At 34.9% G+C, this 27,340-nt stretch overlaps 1 protein-coding gene across 1 annotated transcript in view; it reads right to left on the bottom strand.

Moving 5' to 3' along the window:
- CSMD3 (CUB and Sushi multiple domains 3) overlaps positions 1 to 27,340 on the bottom strand; it is a 1,221,229-nt gene that overhangs the window by 134,076 nt on the left and 1,059,813 nt on the right. Inside the window, exon 38 of the mRNA XM_054498903.2 lies at positions 24,959 to 25,063. Coding sequence (XP_054354878.2) covers positions 24,959 to 25,063 — 105 coding nt within the window. The remainder of the gene's footprint in view (positions 1 to 24,958; positions 25,064 to 27,340) is intronic.

Genomic DNA, 27,340 nt, shown 5'->3' on the forward strand with positions numbered 1-27,340 from the left:
CACAGCAAAAGAAACTGTTAAAGGAGTAGCAAACAACCTACAGAATGGGAGAAAATGTTCATAATGGGAGAAAATGTTCGTAAGCTATGCATCTGACAAAGCTGTAATATCCAGAATGTATAAGGAACTTAAACAAGTCAACAAGCAAAACACAAATTCCCCATTAAAAAGTGGGCAAGGCCGGGCGCAGTGGCTCATGCCTGTAATCCCAGAACTTTAGAAGTCTGAGGCAGGTGGATCACGAGTTTAGGAGATTGAGACCATCCTGGCTAACACGGTGAAACCCCATCTCTACTAAAAATATAAAAAATTAGCCGGGTGTGGTGGCAGGCACCTGTAGTCCCAGCTACTTGGGAGGCTGAGGCAGGAGAATGGCATGAACCCAGGAGGCGGAGCTTGCAGTGAGCAGAGATTACACCACTGCACTCCAGCCTGGGCAACAGAGCGAGACTCCGTTTCAAAAAAAATAAATTAATTAATTAATAAAAAGTGGGCAAAAGTCATCAACAGACACTTCTCAGAAGACATATGAATGACCAACAAACATGAACAAATGCTCAATATCAGTAATCACCAAAGAAATGCAAATCAAAACCACAGTAAGGTACCGTCACACACTAGTCACAATGGCTATGATGTAAAAGTCAGAGAAAAACAGATGGTGGCAAGGCTGCAGAGAAAAAGGAATGCTTTTACACAGTTGGTGGGAATGTAAATTAGTTCAGCCACTGTGGAAAACAGTTTGGAGATTTCTCAAAGAAGTTAGAACTACCATTTAACCCAGCAATCTCATTACTGGGTGTAGAATCAAAGGAAAAAAAAAATCATTCTACCAAAAGACACATGCACTCGTATGTTTATCACAGCACTATTCACAGTAGCAAAGACGTGAAATCAACCTAGGTGCCCATCATTAAATAATATGCAGCCATTAAATAATACGCAGCCATAAAAAAACAGTGAAATCATGTCCTTTTCAGGAATGTGGATACAGCTGGAGGCCATTATCTGAGGAGAATTAATGCAGGCATAAAAAACCAAATACCACATATTGTCGCTTATAAGTGGGAGCTAAACATTGAGTAGACATGTGGATGAAGATTGAAACAAGACACTGGGGGTTACTTGGTAGGGGAAAGAAAGAGGAGGGCAAGGGTTGAAAATCTATGAGTAGTGAATATGGTTTGGCTATGTCTCCTCCATATTCCAATTCCCATGTGTCTCCTCCCACAATACGTGGGAATTCTCATCTTGAATTCCCACATGTTGTAGGAGGGACCTGGTGGGAGGTAATTGAATCATGGGTGAAAGTCTCTTCCATGCTGTTCTCATGACAGTGAATAAGTTTCATGAGTACTGATGGTTTTAAAAAGAGGAGTTCCCCTGCACAAGCTCTCTCTCTTTGACTGCTGTCATCCATGTAAGATAGGACTTGCTCTTCTTTGCCTTCCACCATGATTATGAGGCTTCACCATCCCTGTGGAACTGTAAGTCCAATTAAACCTCTTTCTTTTGTAAATTGCCCAGTCTCAGGTATGTCTTTATCAGCAGCATGAAAATTGACTAATATCGTAAACTGGTACCAGTAGAGTGAGGTGTTACTGAAAAGATACTCAAAAATGTGGAAGCCACTTTGGAACTGGATAACTGACAGAAGTTGGAACAGTTTGGAGGGCTCAGAAGAAGACAGGAAAAGCTGGGTAAGTTTGGAACTTCCTAGAGACTTGTTGCATGGCTTTGACAAAAATGCTGATAGTGATATGAACAGTAAGTTCCAGTCTGAGGTGGTCTCAGATGGAGATGAGGAGCTTGTTGGGAACTGAAGCAAAGGTGACTCTTGTTATGTTTTAGCAAAGAGACTGGCAGCATTTTGCCCCTGCCCTAGAGATTTGTGGAACTTTGAACTTGAGAGAGATGATTTAGGTTATCTGGAGGAAGCCATTTCTAAGGAGCAAAGCATTCAAGACATGAATTGGGTGCTGTTAAAAGCATTCAGTTTTATAAGGGAAGCAGAGTATAAAAGTTTGAAAAACATGCAGTCTGACAATGTGATAGAAAAGAAAAACCCATTTTCTGAGGAGAAATTCAAGCCAGCTGCATAAATTTGCATAAGTAATGAGGAGTCAAATGTTAATCCCCAAGACAATGGGGAAAATGTCTCCAGGGCATGTCAGAGGTCTTCATGGCAGCCCCTCCCATCACAGGCCCAGAGGCCTAGGAGGAAAAAGTGGTTTCATGGGCCAGGCCCAGGGTCCCCATACTGTGTGCAGCCTAGGGACTTGACGACCTTCATCCCAGCTGTTACAGCCATGGTTGAAAGAGACCAATGCACAGCTCAGACCATGGCTTCAGAGGGTGCAAGCCTCAAGCCTTGGCAGCTTCCATGTGGTGTTGAGCCTGAGAGTACACAGAAGTCAAGAATTGAGGTTTGGGAACCTCTGCCTAGATTTCAGAAGATGTATAGAAATGCCTGGATTTCCAGGCAGAAGTTTGCTGCAGAGGCAGTGCTCTCATGGAGAACATCTGATAGGGTAGCATGGAAGGGAAATGTGGGGTTAGAGCCCCTACACAGAGTCCCTACTGGGGCACTGCCCAGTGGAGCTATGAAAAGAAGGCCACCATCCTCCAGACCCCAGAATGGTTGATCCACTAACAGCTTGAACCATGCACCTACAAAAGCTGCAGACACTCAATGTTAGCACACAGGAGTGAGGCTGTACCCTGCAGAGCCACGGTGGTGGAGCTGCCCAAGACCATGGGAACCTACCTCTTACATCAGCATGACCTGGATGTGAGACATGGAGTCAAAGGAGATCATTTTGGCGCTTTAAGATTTGACTGCCCCATTTGATTTTGAACTTGCATGGGGCCTGTAGCACCTTTGTTTTGGCCAATTTCTCCCATTTGGAACGGCTGTATTTACCCAATGCCTGTACCCCCACTGTATCTCGGAAGTAACTAAACTGCTTTTGATTTTACTGGCTCATAGATGGAAGGGACTTGCCTTGTCTTGAATTAGACTTTGGACTGTGAACTACTGAGTTAATGCTGAAATTAATTAAGACTTTTGGGGACTGTTGGGAAGGCAAGATTGGTTTTGAAATGTGAAGATGTGGGATTTGGGAGAGGCCAGGGGTGGAATGATATGGTTTGGCTGTGTCCCCACCCACATCTCATCTTGAATTCCCATTTATTGTGGGAGGAACCTGGGGGCAGGTAATTGAATCATGGAGCAAGTCTTTCCCATGCTGTTCTTGTGATAGTGAATAAGTCTCACAAGATCTGATGGTCTTTAAAAGAGGAATTCCCCTGCACAAGTTCCCTCTCTTTGCCTGCTATCATCTATGTAAGACGTGACTTGCTGTACTTTGCCTTCTGCCATGATTGTGAGGTTTCACCAGCCCTGTGAAACTGTAAGTCCAGTTAAACCTCTTACTTTGTAAATTGCCCAGTCTCTGGTATGTCTTTATCAGAAGCACGAAAACAGATTAATACAATTACTATACTGACTACCGAGGTAATGAGATCATTCATACCCCAAACCTCAGCGTAATGCAGTAAACCTATGTAATAAACGTACCCACATATCCCCTGAATCTAAAATAAAAGTTGAAATTATGCTTTTTTAAAAAAGAGTTTATTTTTCAAAATAAACTAAAAACATAGTAAAAGGAAATCATTTTCTGAAAATGATTCATTGAAAGCCTTAACAAAATGTTTGCTTTTTTGCCAAAACATTTTTCAAATATGCAACTATTATTATTAAAAACTTTTCATCTTCATTAAAAGCCATTGTTTATTATTCATTTTGTTGTAATTTACATTTTCAAGCTAACCTAATGCATATTTAAATGGGTTAGAAAAAGACGTCACCACTCCAGCAGCATTATGCTGTATACATATGGATTTCATTTTTAAAAAGCATTGAAAACAAAACCCTAAAGAATGATAATGCTTTATATATATTCCTTCATTCCTCTGCCAGATTGTTTCTCTCTGATAGATATTCTTGTAGCACCACCCTCTACATTCTTTTTGGACACTTAACACAAACTGACAATAAATAAATAATTGTGCAATTAATTGTTCACTATTTATCTCCCATCTGCGAATGAAAGCTCCAGAAGGGCCGTTAGAGAACAGTGTCTTGAGGAGGCACTCAATAAACATTACTTGTATGAATGAATGAATAATATAAGAAAGAGAGTGTATCCTTATATCTAGATTATTTCTTAATAAATATTAATGCCTAATTATGCAAATGAAAACTATCTAATAACACAATGGTTAGAGTAGCTCAAATCATGCCAAACTGGATGACATTTAACAATAGAAAATGCCATAAAAGCAGTGACTTGATAGAGTTATGATTAGATTAGAAAGTCAGGCAGTAAAGATCAGGAGTAAAGTGGTCATTTGGGAATACATTTGAGGCAGTCTTGAATTAGATAAGGAGAGTCTGTACATTGCAATCCCAATGCCCAGTGCCTTAATTAGTTAGGTCTCCAAGCATGCATCATGTTCCATTCCTTTTTGTAGTATTGAATTTATGGACCTAGGAAAACTTGGTTACTATTAAACTGTGACCTCATTTTAAATGTTTAAGGGTTTACATCTTTCTTCTCCAACTAGGTTTTGGAATCTAAGAAGAGATAGAAATTGCATTCCCTGTGTATTAATCTTATTTAATACCGGTTGATAAGCCTCACACATCAAATTCATCTGATTTCATAGAGGCTTTGTCAGAAACTACTGAATAAAAAAATAGTGAACTATGATATAAACATGTATGTCTTGTCTATACAATTCCACCTTCCTTTGGTACAATTTTAGTTTCTTGGGAGTCCTGAACAGCAAATTTATTACTCTTCACCAGTAAGGTCATTCTTGCAGTCATTCTCACTGAGAAGGCCAAATTTTGTACACATTCCTTTCTCTTCCTTTCTAATCAAATACTCTATTCAGGGTCATATACATAAAAAAACTATCAAAATCCAGTAGTGATAGTTTCCTTCTCCAAGAGGAGAATAAATAAAACTATGTTAGTGAGGTAGCTGAATATTGAGATGCTCATTTTTAAACAAGATTTTACATAATATACATGAACAAAATAAAATGTTTGTGAAGGTGTTTTAACTTTTTAAAAAATGACACAAAACTCTGTAAACTAGGTAAAAGCAATTTTGTAAGTTAAAACAAATTCTTATATGTATATAATCACAGAGATAAATAACCAAACGTAAATATGCCAAATAGTGGTGGTTGTAATTCTTGATTATAAGATTACTGGTGATTTCTATGTCGTTCCTTGTATTTTCCTGCATCTCCAAATTTTCTATAATAACATAAATTATTTTTGTATATAATAAAATAACTTATAACCTAGATGAATTAGTACTAGCAGAAAATTTAGAAGTACAAGAATATATTCCCTTCTATTTTGCTAGATGATATTGAATTGGGCTAGCTAAGTTCATTTGAAGAGATCAATTAACAACCGATTTGTGTTAGGGAAGAAAATAATGATATAATCAGATAAGTCATATGCTGATGGCTTCATTCATTTTTTTGCAGCAGATTTTTTTCATGTTCAGCAAAGAAAATGAAACAAAAATATATGAAAGTCCTACAGTTTGAATTTTGCAGTCATTTTTTAAATTTACACAAATAAATCTCCGAGTGGTGAAATATTAACTCTAAAATATCTTTGGGAATTATTTTTCACTTCTTTATAAGTGACAAAACCAATAAGTTATTTGTAGGAATCAATAAGAGAATTTTTTCATAGAAATGTTGAAAAGGCTTCTCTTCTGCTTAACCAAGGCTAGTCTCCTGCTTAACAAAAGATATCAAAACATTGAGTCATTTTAAGGTTCATGAGTATAAACTTTGTAAAATTATGCCGTTGGCAATCAAAGCTGCTCTCTGATTAAATATTTTTTAATGGGATTGGATCAATTAATCTGCTGTTGTAGCCAAAAAAAGAAAAATCAGAAATGAATCCCGGGACAAATTCATACAAAAAATTGCAAACAGTTACTTCTGTCTGCTGTCAAGTTATTGTAGGCAGTTACCCTGGCTGAAAATATTAAATCCTTATTGCTTCACATTACTAATATTTATTTATAACCAAAACGTATTATTTCCAATTCTAATCACAAAGCAATCAATCAATCTGTATCAGAAATGTTGTTGATCATATCATATATAGCTGGTAATTCTGAATGTTGTTTGTAAATAAATGTGTGTATGTATATATATATATACATACATATATATATACATACATATATACATACATATATATACATACATATATATCTACATACATATATATATATATATATATATATATGTCCTAGTATTCCAAATTGATTTCAAATGAGTGATTAACGTATTGAGATAGGAAGACATGGAGGGGAAAATGTTTAATTACTGCTAAGACACCCAGTGACATTGTTTTGTTAAAGGAAAAACTAATTCATAAATTTGACATGACAACCTATGTATCAATTTATTGAAAATGCAGACCAAAAATATTGGTTTTGCATTTATGTGAGAAAGAAACAAATGTTAAATCATGTGTCTTTGCACTAAAGGTGGTATTTAGTGATAGTAAAGATCTTTTTATTCTAAATATGTTGCACGTCTTTGATTTTCAACTTTCCTCTAAATTGTGGATACAAGACAACTATTATGTTTATGTTGATACTACCTTTAAGGGTTTTAAAAAGATATACCAAAATTATCATTTGACATTCCACATCTATCATTATAAAGATCAGAGTTCAATAATAATGTAGACACTTGTGGTAATCAAAGGGTGAATCCAATATGAGTTGGTGTACTATTAATAGTTTGAAGACTTGTAGAAAACTGCTTTGGTAAACATGCAGATATTTTTCTGGCATAATGTACCTCAGAATCAATTGATTAATCTACTAAACAAATATTTTGTCAAATACCTAATCATGTAACAAGTAACTTGATGAATGTTTGTGGATAAACTTTTTTGGAAGCAATAATTCTGACTATGATCACTGATGGGCAGCAATGCTTTGGGAACATGCAGCACAGGCTACATTAACATTTACCTTGATCCTTAATACTTTATTTACTTTACCTATGCTTACTGTAACTGATATTTAACTTAGAATTACTCTGTGTAAGTAAATGAATACTCAGTAATACACACTACTTATCAAATTTTAGCCTATAGAATAATACTAAGTTAAATGAACAAAAAGTTAAATAAAATCACGACATGTAGGTATTATTCATTCATTCAATAAGCTGTTGGTGAGCACCTATTGCGTGCTCTGTATCATGTTACATTCCAGAAATGCAGAGATCAATCAGCAACATAAGCAACGATGCTCTAAAGAGACTCTTGACGGAACAGGAGAGGAGGTTGATTTGACAGATGATTAGAGTGTGGTGGAACAATCGCAATAAATGAAGGTCATCCTTTGTTTAATTAGATAATTGTTCCATAGAAGTAACCTATATGAGTACTGACAAATTATATATTTTACCAATTCATTATCCTGAGGGGGTAGTTGTGTACGATGTTCTGACACAGAAAGTAACATATTAAACGAATGGAGTTCTTAGAGATTTTTCTTTCTTTTTTGGAAAGGAGGGAAGTGTTTTTCTCAAAAACACATTGCAGTGTTCTGTGGAAGGCAGCAAGAAATGAAGCTGAAATGGAAGGCAGAATATAGACTATGAACAGTCTTGAAGTCTTAACCAATACAGGTATTTGAACTTTCTGTGTTTAATGCAGGGAAAATTCAGAGTTAAGACCATAACCTTTTGTGCGCATCCTGGCTCCTCTAGTTGCATGCTGGTTGGTTTGTTTTAAAGTCTGAGATGTTTTCTATGCCTCAGTTTCCTCACCTATAAAATGGGATGAGTAAATAGTGACTTCATAGTCATATTGTGATACTTAAAGAAGTGCATGCATAATACTTAGAGTAGTGCCAGGAATATTGGAAATGCCTAACAAATGTTAACTACTGTTGAAGTGTTTTAGGCACTGAAGCAAGGATGTCCATTTGTATTTTAGATAAATAACTCTTAAAGTATACTTTTCTTCTTGTCACGAAGGGTATATTTCTAAGTTCAAGAGATTTCACATGTGTGCTCTAGTACTATTAATATAAAAAATATATAAATATTTATATAAAGCACCACAAATTTAAGCATCCTGAGTCTTTCAACTGACTCAACATAAGAAGCTTCTTCTATATGCAGCTAAAAGATTATTACCTTCACTGCAAGAAAACCCTGGGTACCAGGACCAGTGTCCCTAGCTCATGATATAACTAGAGAAATGTATGAAGACAAAAACACAATGTTTACAAAATTCAGAAACCTAGGTTAGGCTAAAACTATCTCTAAGTCATCATCACAAAGGGGTGAAAAATCAATGAGATAATCAGGAAATAAAATATGATCGAAATAAAAGGAAGCAAACTGTGATAAATCTGTAAGGGCTTTATAGGGTTAAGAAGTGCAGTGTGTTTATAAAGATCAGTTACACTTATTTGCATGCAATGTATTCTGAGTTAATGGCAATTGAAATTAGAAACGACAAATACTAATAATTTAATTTGGGCAGGAGGTATTTCTACAATTAATATTTATTATATTTATGAATGTTGATGCGCATAAGCTAGTTAAAACAAGAAAATTAGTGTAAGTAAAAATACAATTAATCTTAAAATCCCTGATTTCCCCAAATAATCAATTATATAATTAGCTCAAGGGAGAAGACCATTTTTAGTGATTATAAAAGTAAACTCATTAAGACCTAATGCATTATCTCTTAAGCATATTGCTCGAGGATGGGAAGCAGCAAAAATAATAACAGTTGTGCTGAATCGAATCTTTTGCTATGTATAAGATAGAGTCAAATGGATACATTTCTGGGCATTCATTATTTTGAGACTAATTTTATGCTTTTTACAACTACTGCAAGGGGTAGAAAGATGCTTTCAGACATTCCAATGTTTCCTAGGATTTTACTGAAAATTATAATCATGAGTGCTCTCAGGTGTAGGGGAAGAGAAAATCTATTCATTATGGTAACATGTACCTTTGCCTTCCTCAGGGACCATGTCCTGAGATTTCTGAAGGCCTCTAAAGATCTTCAAAGGACCTTGAAACTACCATTACTTCAAGCAGTCTTCTCTTTTAAAAATATGTATATTTTATAAGTTCAAAATGGAACTCTGCTCATTGATTTACAGATGCTGCAAGGTCCCTCTAGGATTTGCCATTAGTGAGATTTTAATGTGTGTCTCTACAAATTTAAAGAAATGAGATGGAAAGGACATATTCATATTACAATCAGGCAGAGTCTAATCCAAGACTATTAATGCTGAGGCTTCACTAAAATCCAAGTGGCAGGGCAACTGGAAAGTACAAGTTCTCTTAGTGGAAGCCTACCAACAATCAATATATTTAATGACATTCCATGAGCTAGGATCATTTTCCCTAGCAATAAAAATGATTATGCATGATATAAAATTACTAACAGGAGCAAATATATTTGAAAAAACAAACACACCAGAAAGCAAAAATTGTCAGTTTAAGAATTGATTCCCATATTCCAGTGCTAATGTGGATCAGGAAAAAGAAAACTTGAATACTTCATGTGAGAAAAATTTGGGGTAAATTCTGCGAATTCAGCACAGCTACATCTGTTCACAAGACTATGTAACCAACATACGTTCCTAATACAAGTAATGATGTAGCTTTATTTGGACTTATGATAACCTATATCATAAAATACCAAAATAGTAATCGACTCCACTAAATAATGTTTAAACTTCTCTCTAATGAATAGAGAGAAATGTGTCCACCAATATCTGGTATGTTTGCCTCAATTTTCCTATGTCTCCCAAAGTTGCCAAGCAAATATATTTTCTTGAATTCTGCCTGCCTCCTTCCTCTTCAATATTCAACCCCCTTTGTTATTAACAGAAAGCAAAATTGGCTCTTTTTCTCAATCTTTCCATTAATATTTGAAACTTATTTATATGTTAGGTAATTTTTGTTAGCACAAAATCAGTAGAAGACATCAAAGTTTAAGAAAAAACAATTAGGGTGAAGACACAAATTGTGAAATTTATACAAGCAGACTTCAAAAAGTTTGTAAAAATGCATATTATGAAAAAAATTATGCATAGATTTCCTTTTTTTTTTTTTTTTTTTACCAAACGGACTTCTACCATCTTCTTATAACATGTTTGAATAGAATCTACTTTCAGGCACCAAGAAGGATAAGATACTAGTTTGAAAAAATTCCCCTATCAGAGCAACATGAATTCTGCAAAAATTACATGAAGAACAAACATCAAATTTATGGTAAGGTTTGAGTGGAAGAATGGCGAAATTCACTGATGCTTTACAAAAAGTGTATGGGAAGAATGCACCCAAACATGAGTAGTTTACAAATGGATAACTCATTTTAAGAAGGAATGAGAGAAGAAGATGAAGCCTGCAAAAGCAGACCATTCATATCAATTTGTGAGGAAAAAAATCATCTCGTTTGTGCTCTAATTGAAGAGGATCAATGTTTAACAGAAGAAACAATAGCTAATTGCCTAGACATCTCAACTGATTCAGCTTACACAATTCCACTCAAGGGATGCCAAAAATTTGTGCCCAGATCAGCTGCAGACGAGAACAAAGCTTTCAATTTCAATGGAAATTTTAAACAAGTAGGATCAAGACCCTGAAGCATTTCTTTGAAGAACTATAACAGGAGATGAAACATGGCTTTACCAGTACAATCCTGAAGACAAAGCAAAACCAAAGCAATGGCTACCAAAAGGTGAAGTGGTTCAGTCAAAGCAAAAACAGACTGGTCAAGAGCAAAGGTCATGGCAACAGTTTTTTTGGGAAGTTTAAGGCATTCTGCTGGTTGACTTTCTGGAGAAACCAAGGAAAATACTGCTTATTATGAGAGGGTTTTGAGACAGTTAACCAAAGCTTTTGCAGGAAAGCATCACCAGAGATTCCTTTCTACCGCAACAATGCTCCTGCTCATTCCTCTCATCAAACAAGGGTAATTTTGAAAGTTTCAGTGGGAAATCATTAGGCATTCATGGTTTTTTGTTTTGTTTTGTTTTGAGATGGAGTTTTGCTCTTGTCACCCAGGCTGGAGTGCAATGGCACAATCTCAGTGCACTGCAATCTCTGCCTCCCGGGTTCAAGGGATTCTCTTGCCTTAGCCTCCTGAGTAGTTGGGATTACAAGTACAAGTGCATGCCAGTACGCCTGGCTGATTTTTGTATTTTTAGTAGAGATGGGGTTTCACCATGTTGGCCAGGTTTGTCTCAACCTCCTGACCTCAGGTGATTTGCCCGCCTTGGCCTCCCAAAGTGCTGGGATTACAGGTGTGAGCCACCACACCCAGCCAGGCATTCACCTTATAGTCCTGATTTGGCTCCTTTTGACTTCCTTTATTTTGTAATCTTAAAAAACTCTTTACAGGGCACTCATTTTTCTTCAGTTAATAATGTAAAAAAGATGGCATTGACATGGTTAAATTCCCAGGACCCTCCTTAGAAATGGACAAAATGGCTGGAATCATTGCTTACAAAAGTGTCTTGAACTTGATAGAGCTTTGTTGAGAAATAGAGTTCATATTTTTAAATTTATATTTTAATTCCATTTTTAATTCTTTTCTTATATAAATTCAATTTTTCTATAATTCAATTTTTCTATAATTCAATTTTTCTCTAAACCTTTTGTAGTCCCTTCATATTTATTACCTTGCTTTGTATGTCTGTAACTTAGAAAAACTGCACCAATTCAATTTATTTGTGGAATATCTATAACCTCCAAAATAGTATAGTTTGAGCAGCATGACTATAAATATTTAAAATATATGTATATAATAAATGTGCTATCACATTACAATTTTTTCTTACTTTACAAGTAGCACCATATTCACCTTCCATACAAGTTTCACTCTTTGAAGAATACATCTATATTGTCATTATCATTAGAAATTAGAAAATACTTTTGGTTCCTAGATTCCACTGAAACACATGAGATCCAATTACTACAGGTAAATAAAAGCACTTATGATGACCTTGATATAATTAAATCAATACCTAGATGCTGAAAACAAAAAAGTCTAGGGAGTTGAAAGGCCAGCTCTCCAATTAATTAAAGTAAAACTGTTATCATGTAAGAAGTGATATTATCTAAAGTGAAAAACAAAACAGAAGACCAGAAGCCTGAGAATCATCCTCTACTCCTTTTTCTCTGTCATCCCCAACATCTAACTGGCCATAAAGCTTTTCAATTATATCTTATAAATATCTCTTGAATCTGCTGCCATTTCATCTACACAACCACAACTACTGCCTTCACAGTTTCCCTTGTGAACCAATGCAACAGCCGCCTCTTAAATTTCTTTCCTTGGGCTTATTCTCACCATATAATGCATACTTCACTTTCCAAAATAAAAAGGCCTCTTTAAAATTCAAAACTTATGTTACTCTAAAAATCCAAGTCCTTCAATGAGGCTACTCTTTCTCCAAGAAAAAAGCCTATGCCACATTTTAAATCTATACCACTTGACTACTCCAGCTATGTGGGTTTATCTCATCAGCTATAACGGGTAGCATTTATTAAGGGTTTACTATATGCCTGGCACTGCAATAAGCACTTTATTTATTTAATTATAAAGCAATCTTTCAAATTAGAACTATGTATTATGGGTGAGATAACTTGGTTTTTAGGGAACCTCAAACATTTTCTGAGTGTCACATGGCCATCAAATGGCAGTGTCAAGATAGAAACCTGAGTCTGACTCCAGAGTAAATGCTCTCATATCTATCTGCATTCCAGTAGGTCCCTTCAAATGCCAAGCCATTTTCATATCTAACTTTAAATTCTTATTTGCCAGAATGAATTCTTTTGACTTTTGATGAGGTTTTTCCTGACTCTACCACCAGTAACCCCTAATACATATGATCTCCACCTTCTCTGTTCATCACCTAAATTATACAAGATATTTTCATACTTTGGCCATTGTGAGAGTCACCTTGGGACCTTGGTAAAAATGCAAATACTTGAGTGAATCTCAGATAAACTGACTTGACATTCTGGGTTGGTAGCCTTGTCATCTGGAATTTCTAAAAGACTTCAAGATGATTGCAATGCACAATTATCTGAGAAGTACTGACTTACATAAACATATTAATAGTGCTTACACCATTTTGCAATTACTATACTTGTTTGCATGTCCTTACTCTTAATTAGTCTAAAAATATTTTAGGGCTAGATGTTACACAAATTTGCAGCACCTACACCTAGAAAATGTACCTTGCATTTAACAAGTACTCAGTAAATACTTGATGAATAAATGAATGGGTTTGTTCTCAGATTTGAAAAGCAACATGAAGATGAAAAACTATGAGAGGAGGTTATAAGTAGGGATATAATACAGTGGTTAGGACTAATTGTTTTGGAATAAAATTATCTGAGGTCTACTCTACTACTTACTAACTTAAAGTACCTAAGCTCTGAGATTATTTTCTATAGTTTTCCATTTGTAAAATGGGGTTAAAAATGTATCTGCCTCATGGTAATTTTAAAAAATTAAACGAAAATACCTCTATAAAACATTTAGCAACATGCTTGACATATACTGAGTACTTGAAAATGTTAGCTTTTTAAACATATAATGATAATAGCATAGTGTTGTATAACTTTCATTATTATAATTATCATAATGACAGTGGAGGTATTATTAGCTAGTATTGAAGAATCTAAGCAGTCATTCAAATGCTTACAGTTCATAATACTCTGATACAAATGGCTATTTACAATGTGAATCTACCACACTTTGAAAGTAGTCATAGACAAGCCAATGTGAGCCTCAAATATTGGTTCTTATCATATTATTAAATAGTTTTCTTTGCTTTTATTATTTTAAAAGGAAAATATATGAAAGCATTTAACTCAGCTATATAGAAAAGTTTATTTAAAAATATAAACTTTTAGATTTGTTTAATGCTTGGAAAGAATAAAAAATTTACAAAAACCCAAAAGCAAGATTTTTCTTCCTCTAAAAAAATATAATTTTTGAAATTCAGTTCCCCTTCTTTAATAAGCAATTAACAAAAGAACATATTACAAAGTAGCACATTTGGTGCAACTAGCTTGTTAGAAGTCAGGTATTTGGTGACCATCAATAATAAACTGGATAAAGAAAATGTAACACATATACACCATGGAATACTATGTAGTCATAAAAAAGAATGAGTTCATGTCCTTTGCAGGGACATGGATGAAGCTGGAAACCATCATCCTCAGCAAACTAACACAGGAACAGAAAACAAAACACCACATGTTCTCACTCATAAGTGGGAGCTGAACAATGAGAACACATGGACACAGGGAGGGGAACATCACATACCAGGGCCTGTTGGGAGTTGGGGTACAAGGGGAGGGAGAGCATTAGGACAAATACCTAATGCATGCAGGGCTTAAAACCTAGATTACAGGTTGATAGGTGCAGTAAACCACCATAGCACATGTATGCTTATGTAACAAACCTGCACGTTCTTCACATGTATCCCAGAACTTAAAGTAAAAGAAAAACTAAAAATAAATGAAAAATAAATAAATAAATCACAATCTGCTATTGTAAGAAGAAGAAGAAGAAGTAGTAGTAGTAGTAGTAGTCAGGTATTTGGGTACTGAGGGATAATAGCCAAGACATAGTCCATAGTCATACAAAGTGATCATCTTCCTCAGATAAACATAATTATTGTTTTGTTTTGTTTTTCACTTTTCCAGCAAATATTCATTGAGGACATAAAAACAGCAACACATTATCTTGTGTCTTATTGGAAATAAAGAATGCGCAACACACTACCCAAAAGTAGTTTAATATTCACGCAGAGAGATAATTCAAGAATGCTAATTACAATTATTACCCAAGCATTAGAACTGCAGAACATGGTAATACCTTGTAAATCAGAGCATGTCATTCCTCTGCTCAAATCTCCCTAATGATTTCCATTTCAATTAGAGGAAAAATAAAGTCCTTACAATGGCTTATAAGCCCCACTTACTTTTCCTCTCTCATTTAACTTGCTACTACCTCACTTTTTTGTTCTTCATACTTCTGTTTTGTGGTATTTGCTCTAGCTGTTCCCTAAAACAATATCTTCACTTACCAGTAAGACTTATTCCTGCACCACCTTCCACTACTTGCTCAAATGTCACAGTCTCCATAAGGTCTGCCCTGACCACCATAACATCCCTCTTTTTATCCCTAGCACTCCTGATCCCTCAACTCTCCATCTATTTTTTTCCTATGACACATCATTTTCTAAAATGTTATGTAGATTACTCCTTTATTATATTTTCACCTTTTATCTGTCTTCACCTGATAGAATGTAAAATCCAAGGGGGCAAAAGTATATTGCCTCTTTGGTTGGCTAATGGGAACAATGCCTGACACACAGAGTTCAGTAAATATTTGTTGAATGAATGAGGATATAGGTATTGAGACAGGTAAAAAGGAAATGATACCAGAATTCAGAGAAGGAAGAGACCACTTCTGGGCTTGGTTGATTTGATCAATGAAGTTAAAATTTAGGGTAGAAAAGGAGCAAGGATGGAGAAGATGCTCAGAAAACATGCAGCTGCCCAGATTTCCCCTGGCCTCCTACTGGGGATCTCACTGCTGTTCTCCAGCCCATGGGAGGAAGTGAGCAGAGGTGAGGGCCTAGCCCACATGGATATGGGGCACACGCTGCTGGGCAGAGAAATGGCTGCGCATATACTGCTCATCTGAAGCAAGACTCCTTGCTGGTCTCCTTCTCTTTTTCTCCTTAAAATATTGTTAGAATGCAGACATCATTGATTTCCTTTGAAACAATTCCCATACAGGCTACGACATCTCAAACAGCTCCTCAGCCTTTGGCAATACTTATGTGCAGGTGTTTCATGAGAAGCAGCCCATAAGGTCCTGAGAACCAATGAGTACTGGGGAGTGGCACAAGGAGCTTGTCGCACCAAGCACTGCGGCATCCCCTACACTCCAGGAATTACACTCCCTCCTAAATGTCTCCCCCAGCTCCTTGCTAACCTGACTTCCAGCCCCCAGTCTTAAGTAAAATAGGAATTATGTTTTCTCTCTTACTACATCTGTGATGTGTAAGATAAAAACAAATGACAAAGGCTGGGCACGGTGGGTCACACCTGTAATCCCAGGACTTTGGGAGGCCGAGGCGGGAGTATTATGAGGTCAGGAGTTTGAGACCAGCCTGACCAACATGGTGAAACCGTGTCTCTACTAAAAATACAAAAATTAGCCGGACATGGCGGCGCATGCCTGTAATCCCAGCTACTCAGGAGGCTGAGGCAGGAGAATCACTTGAACCCGGGAGGTGGTGGTTGCAGTGAGCTGAGATCATGCACCAATGCACTCCAGCCTGGGCGACAGAGTGAGACTCCGTCTCAAAAAAAAAAAAAAATACACACACACTCACAAATGACAGTCCCAAAGACAAATTAATCTGCAGTGAACAAGGTGGAAGAAAGGAAGAATGAGGACTACCTGATAACAAAATACAAAAACAAACGCAGGCTAAAACAAAAAACATGAACACTGATGGAGTTGAATAAAAAGTTCACAAATAAAAATAATCCGTACACACACACATATGCACACACACACAATTCAGAGTTAAGAGTCTTATAGCTAGAAAAAAGAAGAGGAGTAGAGCATGTCAAGTGGAGGAAATGAATCATGAAAGGAGTAGAGAGAGGAAAGGCATGTTACATCTAAAAACAAATGCTTAATTTGATTAAGTGGGGGAATATTACAAAATTCATGTGTGAAAAATGAAACATTAAGAAATCAGTGTTGGAATAAGAGGCTAAAGAATGTTGCCTTTATTTAGTAGATAGGAAGGTAATGTTATGAAATGACCAAATATCTGGAAATATTAATAAGACCAAGGTGCAGAAAGGGTTGAGTGGAAGGAACAATAGGTTTGTCTGATATAAATGATAGTGATAATAGTAATATTAAAGATCAGGCATTCTAAAGTTAAAATGCCATTATCTCAGGTTCAAGAAGGAAAAGATAACTATAATGATAGAAATCAGCCTATCTGGCTGGGCGCAGTGGCTCATGCCTGTAATCTTAGCACTTTGGGAAGCCGAGGAGGGCGGATTGCCTGAGCACAGGAGTTCGAGACCAGAGTGGGCAACGTGGTGAAACCCTGTCTCCAGTAAAATACAAAAAATTAGCTGGGCATGGCAGTGTGACATGTAGTCCCAGCTATTCGGGAGGCTGAGGCAGGAGAATTGCTTGACCCTGAGAGGCGGAGCTTGCAGTGAGCCGAGATAGTGCCATTGCACTCCAGCCTGGGCGACAGAGCGAGACTATGTCTCCAAAAATAGAAAAAAAAAGATAAATAAATAAATAAATAAATAAAAATAAATCAGCCTATCAGCCAGCATTTACCTTTTAAGTAAATAAAAAGCAGGGCATATCTGTGTGGTAACTCTGCCACCAGAAAATATATATATATATATATTTTTTTTTTTTTCTGAAAACCTCACGAGTAGAAAAATCAGATGGCAAAAACACTCACTTGCTGGGAGGAATCTCAGCCAAATTTCCACTTACTAAGAAAGAACACCTGCCATGTTTCCCGAAACCTTCACTATTTAAAATACTCCTTTAGGAATATAGTAAGAGTCTACTTTCTTGGATGAAAAAAATAAACACTATCTTTTTTTATAGAAAAACTTAAAGTGTTCTGCATCTGTTGCTGGTATTCATAGTGTGATTATAGACTGTGATTTCCCCATTGTGATTCTTCCCTTATGTTACCCAGTGGGCAGAACTTTTATCTTAGCGACTGTCACAAATGAAATACCCAAAGATGTGCAGTGACATAGGTGTCTCCTTGATAGAAAAAAGTTAATATGCCCGCCCCGTTTACACACACACATCACTCACACGCAATATCATTTTTTCCCAGTACCCAGTTGTTTAAGTATTTTGCTTATCTCAAGTACCTAAAATTATGTTTTTTTTAAAAAAAAATCCATTTAGTCCTTATTTACATGCATTAAAAAACACAGTTTTCTCCTCCAGAGGCTGTACATCTCAATCAGTATTTTGAGACGCCTCAAAATACATAAGGAGTTCTTCAAAATTTCTAGACCTAGTTATTAAAATCTGCCTTCACAAATGAACAGATTCTTGAATTATCACAAAATAGATGTTTCTCTACTAAGAGAAGCCTACATTTTTTGAAACTTGACAGAAATTAAGATGCCCTTTTCATCAGCAAAATAGATTATTTGGGGGGGAATTGATGGTGCTTGCGTAGAGGGCACTGTATTCTCTGGAGTTTCTGGGAGTAATAGTCTCCAGTGTGCAACTGAGTGAATAGTCAGCCTTTCTGATTGCCCTGCTGGATATTGTTCTAAACCACAGCTGCTCTATGTAGCACTTGATCCACCAAACACATTTTAACTGTTATTCAATCTGTTCTTAACAATGCAGCCAAAAATGCTGCCATGGCTTGTTTTATACATTTGTCCTTAAAGACCAGGGCAGAATTTATTAGTATCTTTAATTCTGTAAAGCAATACTTAGTCTTTAAATTTTCTTGTTCGATCTTCCACTATTCTCCTGAATTTAAACTCAATACTTAGCAAATATTATGTTAATGTCCTTACTGATTAGACAATAGATTTGCAAACAAGAAGCATATTATAAAATTTTAAAAATTGATTAAAAGAATGTTAGTTATCCTTTGGCACAGATTTCCCCACTGTCAACAAAACGTATCTTTTTCTCATCTCTCTTTATCAGTCCCTCTCCCCTATTACCTCTCTTTTTCCATATCCTGTAACTCTCTTTTTCACATCTATTTATCTGTATCCTTTCAGTTTTCTATTTATAATTATAATTTTAATTTAGGGCGACTGACTTTGTTTAAAAATAGCACCTGCAACTGTAGTATTTTTTTGTGACCAATGTAGTCAAGTGTACCATTTAGTAAAGTATTTATTAAATTTCTTCAAAAAAGGAAGGTCTTTGTCTACATGGAGAGTTAACTTCTGCTAAATTATGATTTGATAAAATTATTATTTTTCTGTATCTTTAAAGGCTTTTTGTAGTGCTGGTATTTTTAATTATATTTACTTTAATTCAGGAAGTTTTCAAATAATAATGTTCCAATTAAAAGGAAGCATTCAGCAAATGCTTTGATGTCTTAGTTAAGGCCTATCAACACAATGCTTTAAAAAGTTGCTGATTATAATATAGTCTTCTAATAGGTTACCACTTTGTGGTTTTTGAAAAATACAGTTAACACATTTCACAGATTGCATAAATATCCTGCTCTATGTTTTGTTTGTTTATTTTTCTCTTAGGTGAAGAATCTAGATAGCTAACGACTCTTAAGATGTGTCTAGGGATCATTTTGAACCCAAAGCATCACTTTGAGAACATTTAGATTATGTGAATTCAAACTAACAGATTAAACGCCATTCACTTTGAATAGCCTCCGGACCATTAGGAGAGTTGGTAGTGTTATCATTTAAAGCAACTGCACATAAAACACACCAATGCATCATTTGTTCTTATGCTCATTCATTACCAATAGTAAATTCTTTCTTACATTTTTTAGTTTGATTCAGATAATTAATTTAGAGCACAGTGGCTTTCTTGGATTGCTCGTTTTATAGAAATAAGTTGTAACTTAATTGGGTAAACAGTCACAAATACAGTACAGGGAAAAACATATCCCATGTAATAAAGTTTTCACTCAATTAGAAAAGAGATTTGTCTCATTCATCTCCCAATTCCTCTACAGTTCTAAGCAGAGTGTCCTTCACATAGGCACTCAACGTTACTTTCTACATTAAAGATCATGATTTTAAATGCTTAAATTATAACTAGTATGTCTTTCCTGTCAAAGATGTTGGTTTCCAAGACCTAAAATTGTGAAATTTAATGTGACTAGTTGTTGATTTCCCTTAGGAAGAGCAGTCAAACTTGCAATTCTCTGTTCTAAAAGGCAAGATACTATGTATTATTAGCACCTATTATGTGTTAATTAGGATATAGCTCAATTTATCTCATTTATTAAAAATAAGAATTCTAACCAAAAGAACAGCTTAAAAAATATTATATATAACTATATCATCTTGTTAAATATTAATGATCATATATTATCTTACACAAATAAAGGATTTTTGCATTCAGCAATATATTTTAGAAATGTAAAAGTTGTACACAAGAGTCTTTTTAAAGTTTCATCAATTTACTTGTGATTTATGATAATTTAATGGTCTGTATTATGAATAACTATCAAAACATATGCTGCTTTTGACCTGCGGCACCTATAACAAAGTCAAATTTCTCATTACGACATCCTATACCTTTCAGGAGTAGTCATGCCTATATAAGCAGCCTTAGTTACTGCCACACCCTCAAATCTTATGTACCAACCCTACTGAAATAGTTTGAATTTTCCCTAATGTGGCATATTTCATAGCTCTGTCTGAACATGAAGTTTCCTCTGCTGAATCTATCCACCCCTTCCTGCTTAATGTAACACTCCTACTTATTTTTTAACACTCACCCCAAGTGTCACCTCCTGTTTGAAATATTCCCTGAATTTCCTAAATGGAGTTGATTACTTATTGCTTTTGGGTGATCTACCACAAATACATCTATTACTGTATTCAAAGCACTGTAATATTGCTTTATCTTTCTGAATCTTCTACTAGACTCTTCAAAGAAAGATACTGTGCCATGTCTATCTTCACATTTTCTATGTCGAGCATACTGCCTGACATATGGTAGGTGTTCAAAATATTTGCTGGTTGAACAAAGAATGAATGAATAAATTTTGTTTTATGGATTTGACATGTATTTGCATTACAGTAATACATTTATTGTATCTGAAGTTAGCAATAACTGAAAAGTAAACTTCATTATAAAACTAAAACATGTAAAAAATTAATTAACTATATTTACTTAGCACATGCTTATCAATTGCAGCTGCTGTTTGCTCCCACTGAGAGTTTCACGTCAATCAAAACTTCCAGTTTAGGTAATGGTGTTTCAGTGAGGAACTAAGTGGCCTGAATGAGGTGATGTTGAGGAGCTAATACTCAGTGGGATACCTCCAGGAAGCAGAAGCCAGCACAATTACAAAACATATGCACACCTAGGTTCTAAACCCCATTATGGACACCAGCATCAGTGTAGGTATACTAATGTTAATGATATATATACCAGCATTATATGTTCATTATCTTCTACCGCTAGGTGCTATGTCCATTCATTCATTTACTCATTCAACAAGTATATTTTAAATGTTCGGTAAGTTTCTGGATCTATACTCAGTGTTAAAGACACGAAAACACTCTAAAAGGACATGGTAAAGTGCTCTGAAAGATTTTTGTCTACTGGAGCTTGCATTTTAAGTAAAGAGTCAGAAAAACTACAGTTACCCAAACACTCACCTAATTACATTTGTGATAATTTTATGTGTGAAATGACACAATGTTTCATATAGGTGTTTAATAGGGGAACTAATCTATTTTTATGATGAAAAGTTTTGCAGGAATTTGGGAGATGAATGTACATTTTCTATGTCAAGAGTAGCCACTTTAATTCCAGTTTTAAAATTTCTACAGCATCTAGTTCCTTTTTCGCAATTTAAAAACACTTATAATAAAAAAGTAGGCATTACAATTGATGCCACAGAAATTAAAAGACTAAGAGACTACTATGAACAATTACACACCAAAAAATTGAATAACCCAGAAAAATGAAAAAATTCCTAGAAATATAAAAGTTACCAAGACTAAATTTTAAGGAAACATAAAATCTACATGGACCCGTAACTAGTAAAAAGATTGAATCAGTTAACAAAATCCTCCCAACAAAGAAAGGCACAGCACCAGATGGCTACACTGGTGAATTCTACCTTACACTTAAAGAATTAACATCAATCCTTCTCAAACTCTTCAAAAAAATTGAAGAGGGGAAAATATGTCCAAACTTGTTTATTGCAGTCAGCCCTGCCATGATACCAAAGCCAAAGACACCACAAGAAAAGAAAAGTATAAGCCAATATCCCTTTTGAACATGGATGCAAAAATCCTCAACAACATGATAGTAAGCCAAATCTAGTGGCATGTTTAAAAAAATCATATACCACGACTAAGAGGAATTTATTCCTGGGATGCAACAATGGCCAAATGTATAGAAATAATAAATGTGACATATTACATTAACAGAGTGAAGAATACAATGCACATTATTGTATCAATGAATGCAAAAAAAGTATTTAAATGTATTTGACACCATTACATTATTAAAAACTCTCAAAAAACTAGGTGTATAAGAAATTTACCTCAACATAATAAAGACCATATATGAAAAGCCCATAACTAACATCATACTCAATGGTAAAAAACAAAAAGCTTTTTCTTTATAATCAGGAACAAGGTAAGGATATCCACTCTCTCCACTTCTAATCAAAATACTACCGGAAGTCCCAGCCAGAGGAATTAGGCAAGAAATAGAAATAAAAGGCATCCAAGTCAAAAAGGAAGAATTAAAATTGTCCCTGTCTGCAGGTGATAAAATCCTAAATGCGGAACAACATGAAGACTCCATGGACCACACTGAGGTGTCATCTTGTCCCAGTTAAAGTGGATATTATCAAACACACACACAAAAAATGTGGAGAAAAGGGAACTCTTATACATTGTTGGTGGGAATGTAAATTAGTCAAGGCATTATAAACAATAGTATGGAGGTTTCACAAAAAAAAAAAAAAAAAAAAAAAAAACAGAAAATAGAACTATATAAGATCCAGCAATCCCACTGCTGGGTATATCCAAAAGACAAAATCGGTATATCAAAGAGATACCTGCACTCCCATGTTTATTGCAGCTGTATTCACAATAGGGAAGACATGGAATCAACCTGTGTCCATCAATGGATGAACGGATAAGGAAAATGTGGTATACATGACAATGGAGTAATATTCATCCATAAAATTGAAATCCTGTTACTTGCAGCAACATGAGTGGAATTAGAGGATGTTATGTTAAGTGAAATGAGCCAGGCATAGAAAATGGATATTGCATATTCTCACGCATATGTGGAAGCTAAAAAAGTTGATCTCATGGAGGTAGAGAGTAGAATGATGGTTACCAGAGGCTGACTTGGAAGGCAGGGATGAAGAGAGGTTGGTTAATGGGTTCAAAAATACAGTTAGATAGAAATAATAAATTCTGATGTTTGATAAGCAGGGTGACTAGAGTTAATGGTAATTTATTGTATACTCTAAAATAATGAGAAGAAAGATTTGAAATGTTCCCAACATAAATAAATGATAAATGATTGCGGTTATGAATGATAATACAATTACCCCGATTTAATCACTACACGTTGTATACATGTACAAAAACATCACATGTATCCCAGAAATATGAATAATTATTATGTATCAGTAATGTTGAAGAGATTCCATTAAAAAAACTGTTAGAACTAATAAATGAATCAGTAAAGTTGCAAGATACAAAATTAACATGCAAAGAATCAGTTGCATTTCTATATACTAAAAATAAACTATCCCAAAAGGAAATTAAGGAAATAATACCATTTACAATAGCATGAAAAATAATAAAATACTTTAGAATAAACTTAACCAAGGAGGTGAAAGAATTGCACTCTAAAAACTACAAAATAGTAGGCGGGATGTGGTGGCTCACGCCTGTAATCCCAAAACTTTGGGAGGCCGAGATGGGTGGATCACCTGAGGTCAGGAGTTTGAGACCAGCCTGACCAACATGGTGAAACTCTGTCTCTACTAAAAATATAAAATTAGCTGGGTGTGGTGTCGGGCACAAGTAATCCCAGCTACTTGGGAGGCTGAAGCAAAAGAATCACTTGAACTCAGGAGGCGGAGGTTGCAGTGAGCCAAGATCACGCCATTCCATTCTAGCCTGGGCAAAAAGAGTGAAACTCCGTCTCAAACAAAAACCAAAAAACCCGAAAAGCTACAAAACAGTGATTGAGAAAAGATACAGAAGACACAAATAAATAGAAATACATCCCATTTTATGGATTGGAATATTTAATAATGTTAAAATGTCCATACTACACAAAGCAACCTACAGATTCAACCTGATGCTTATCAAAATCTGTGCCATGTTTTTCCAAAAATAAAAAAAGTACTAAGATGCATATGGAACCACAAAAGATATTGAACAGCCAAAGAATTCAGGAGCAAGAGGAACAAAAGTGTTGGGGTCGCACTTCTTGATTATATATTACAAAGATACAGTTACCAAAACAGTGTAGTACTGGATAAAAACAGATATACAGACCAAAGGACATCCAGATGAACCTGGAAGACATTACACAGTAAAATAAACCAATCACAGGAGGATAAATATTTCATGATTCCACTTCCATGGGAAATCTAAAATAGTCAGACCCAAAATGGAGTAGAACAGTGGTTGTCAGGGGATAGGGAGAGGGGGAAATGAAGAGGTGTGGTTCAATGGGTATAAAGTTTCAGTCATGCAAAATGAGTAAGCTTTAGAGATCTGTTGCATAATATTGGACTTACAGTTAATACAATATTGCACACTTAAACATTTGTTGAGAGGGTAGATTTTACATTAATTATTCTTACTCAACAACAAAAAAAAACTTGTAAATTCTTGTGAAACCATTAAAACTTTATTCATATAATGTTGTAATTGAACTGAAGTAATACTTCAAACTTTTAAGAAAATAAGACAATGTTTTCTTTGAGAAAGTTGCTATAATATATACATATTAACAAAAATATTTTTAATTAATATAAACTTGTTCTTAACCTTTTTGAATGGCACATGATATTATTTTTACCTGTGTATTCAAGATGAAATCCTGCAGCAGAAACACTGATGTCTGATTGAAAATTTAGATACAGATTATTAGACGTACTATTCAAAAGATGGGGTATTGTTGTTCCTGAAATGATATATGAGAAGGTAAGTCAATGACCACATAATAAGTACTATAATAAAATTAAGTAAGTTTACTAATCAGCCAATAGATTACCACTAAAAATATGCATTAATCAAGTTGTTTTTCAAAAAAAATTTAATAGAAATATTTTTCTCACAATCCTCTTTCAATATACTGTTCCTGTTTCCAAGAAGACAGACCACTTGAGATGGCTTTAGATTGCTTCCTAAAAATAGGTAGGAGCAAAAAGAGCTGGTGAAAGTTAAAGCTATACGTTTGACATGTTCACCGAAAATAAATGTTGAATTTCATGTGGATTTCAGTATTCTGTGCACAAGCTAATAATAAACAATAAATACATATATATGTAAAGTTATATTTTGTTAGAAACATGAATGTTTGCAATGATTGCTTTCAAAGAGATTATTACTGTGTATTCTCTCTGTTTTCCAATATGTTTTTTTGAAGACTGTGTTATACCAGAGGCTTCTGATTATCAAAGTGATAACCAGTTTTAACTGCCTGTATGTACCAGATTTGTGAACTAATTAAAAAGAAACACAAAATAGGAATAAAACACAGTTTGCAAACTCAAAAAGAATAAATAATAAGCTTAATTTTTAACTTTTCAAAGTAACAGCTTTGTATGAGTCAGATAATATAGTCATTGATTTCCTTTTAATAATGAATTAAAGTTAGACAGCTAGGTAGATAGATTATTCTATACCAAGTCAAGTGCCTTAATGTTTCTTATACCCTGAAACAGCAAAGCTGGTAGTCAGCTTTCAAAAAAATTCCAATTATGAACTACTGTTACTCTTGTCTTTCAGCAAATGCATTATAATGATGTTTTTCTGGACTTCTGAAGGAGTTCAAATTTATTTTATTAAGTTATTGAGCTTGAAAATATAAAGTATCTGCTTGAATCAATTATTTCTTGACTTTGCTATTGAGCAAATAGTTTAAGATCTTTGACTCCAACTCTAGCAGTTTCAAATGGCAAGCATGAAAATAAACAAGTGCTAATTCTACATCTTAAGACGAAGTTCAACAAACATATGAGTTGAGGTCATTACAAACATTTCTTTATAAGTAACTACTTTCTTTACATTTGCTTTGCACAACTTTGTGGACCTCACCCCTGATGTCTTCTATGGAAGAACAGAAAGAATTTATTACAGAGCACACACTTGCATCTTTCCTGGCCATAGTGTGATAACAGCAACCACTGAAGACAAGGATAAACAGAAACTTAAAAGGTCATTTCACCTGCCTTAGGTCTCTTAGAGGATGTTATTGATTAAGAGCTCTAGTTCTGGAGTCACACCAGGTGGATCCCAATCTCATTCTAACATTAGTTGTACAACCTCTCTCTAAGCCTCAATTACCTACCAGGTCTGCTAGAAAGATCAAATAAGGAAATGCATGGCAAATGTCACACAGAGCTAGCACTTAGTAATCAACAGCTGTTATTTATCACTCATATTATCATTATATTATTATTTTAAAAGTATTACGGATGGGTATGGTGGCTTATGTAATAATCATGGGATTACAATCCCAGCTAATCAGGAGGCTGTAAGACAGGAGGATCTCTTGAGGCCATGAGTTGGAAACCAGCCTAGGCAACACAGCGAGACCTCGGCTCTAAAAAAACAAAATAAAATAAAAATTAATTGGGGTTGTGGTATGTGACTGTAGTCCCAGCTACTCAGGAAGCTGAAACAGATGGATTACTTGAGCCCAAGAATTCAAGGCTGCAGTGAGCTATGATTGCACCGCTGCACTCTGGGCAATAGAGCCAGACCCTGTCTCTAAAATGCAAAAAAAAAAAAAAAAAAAAATTAATAATAATACTAATAAAGTATTACCCCTAACCTATTACAAATAAAAGTGTACTAAAATTGTGTGGGATTTTTCTAATATTTCTGTCTAAATCTATATTGTTCATGTTTAAATCAAATCACTCTTGCTCCAGATATTTCTTTCTTTTCCTCATTGGTGATGATAAGTAATTCGTTCCACGAGTCCATTTAAAAATCTCTTAAAAGCTTAAAGCCATTCAAATTTATTTCAGCATATCTGAATTGAGTAAATTAATAGGTTAGCTATATTTATATTTCTAGAGTTTAAAAAGTATAGTAGTAAAAAATTAACAAAGTAAAACTTTTTATTTCAACTTCTATATGTCAAAAGAAGCTTTTAAATTATTGCATAAATTACCTTTTAAACCTCAATAAATCTGGCTGGGTGTTGTGGTTCACACCTGCAATCTCAGCA

This window comes from Pongo pygmaeus, chromosome 7 (assembly GCF_028885625.2).
Source record: "Pongo pygmaeus isolate AG05252 chromosome 7, NHGRI_mPonPyg2-v2.0_pri, whole genome shotgun sequence".
In the NCBI taxonomy this organism is placed as follows: Eukaryota; Metazoa; Chordata; class Mammalia; order Primates; family Hominidae; genus Pongo; species Pongo pygmaeus.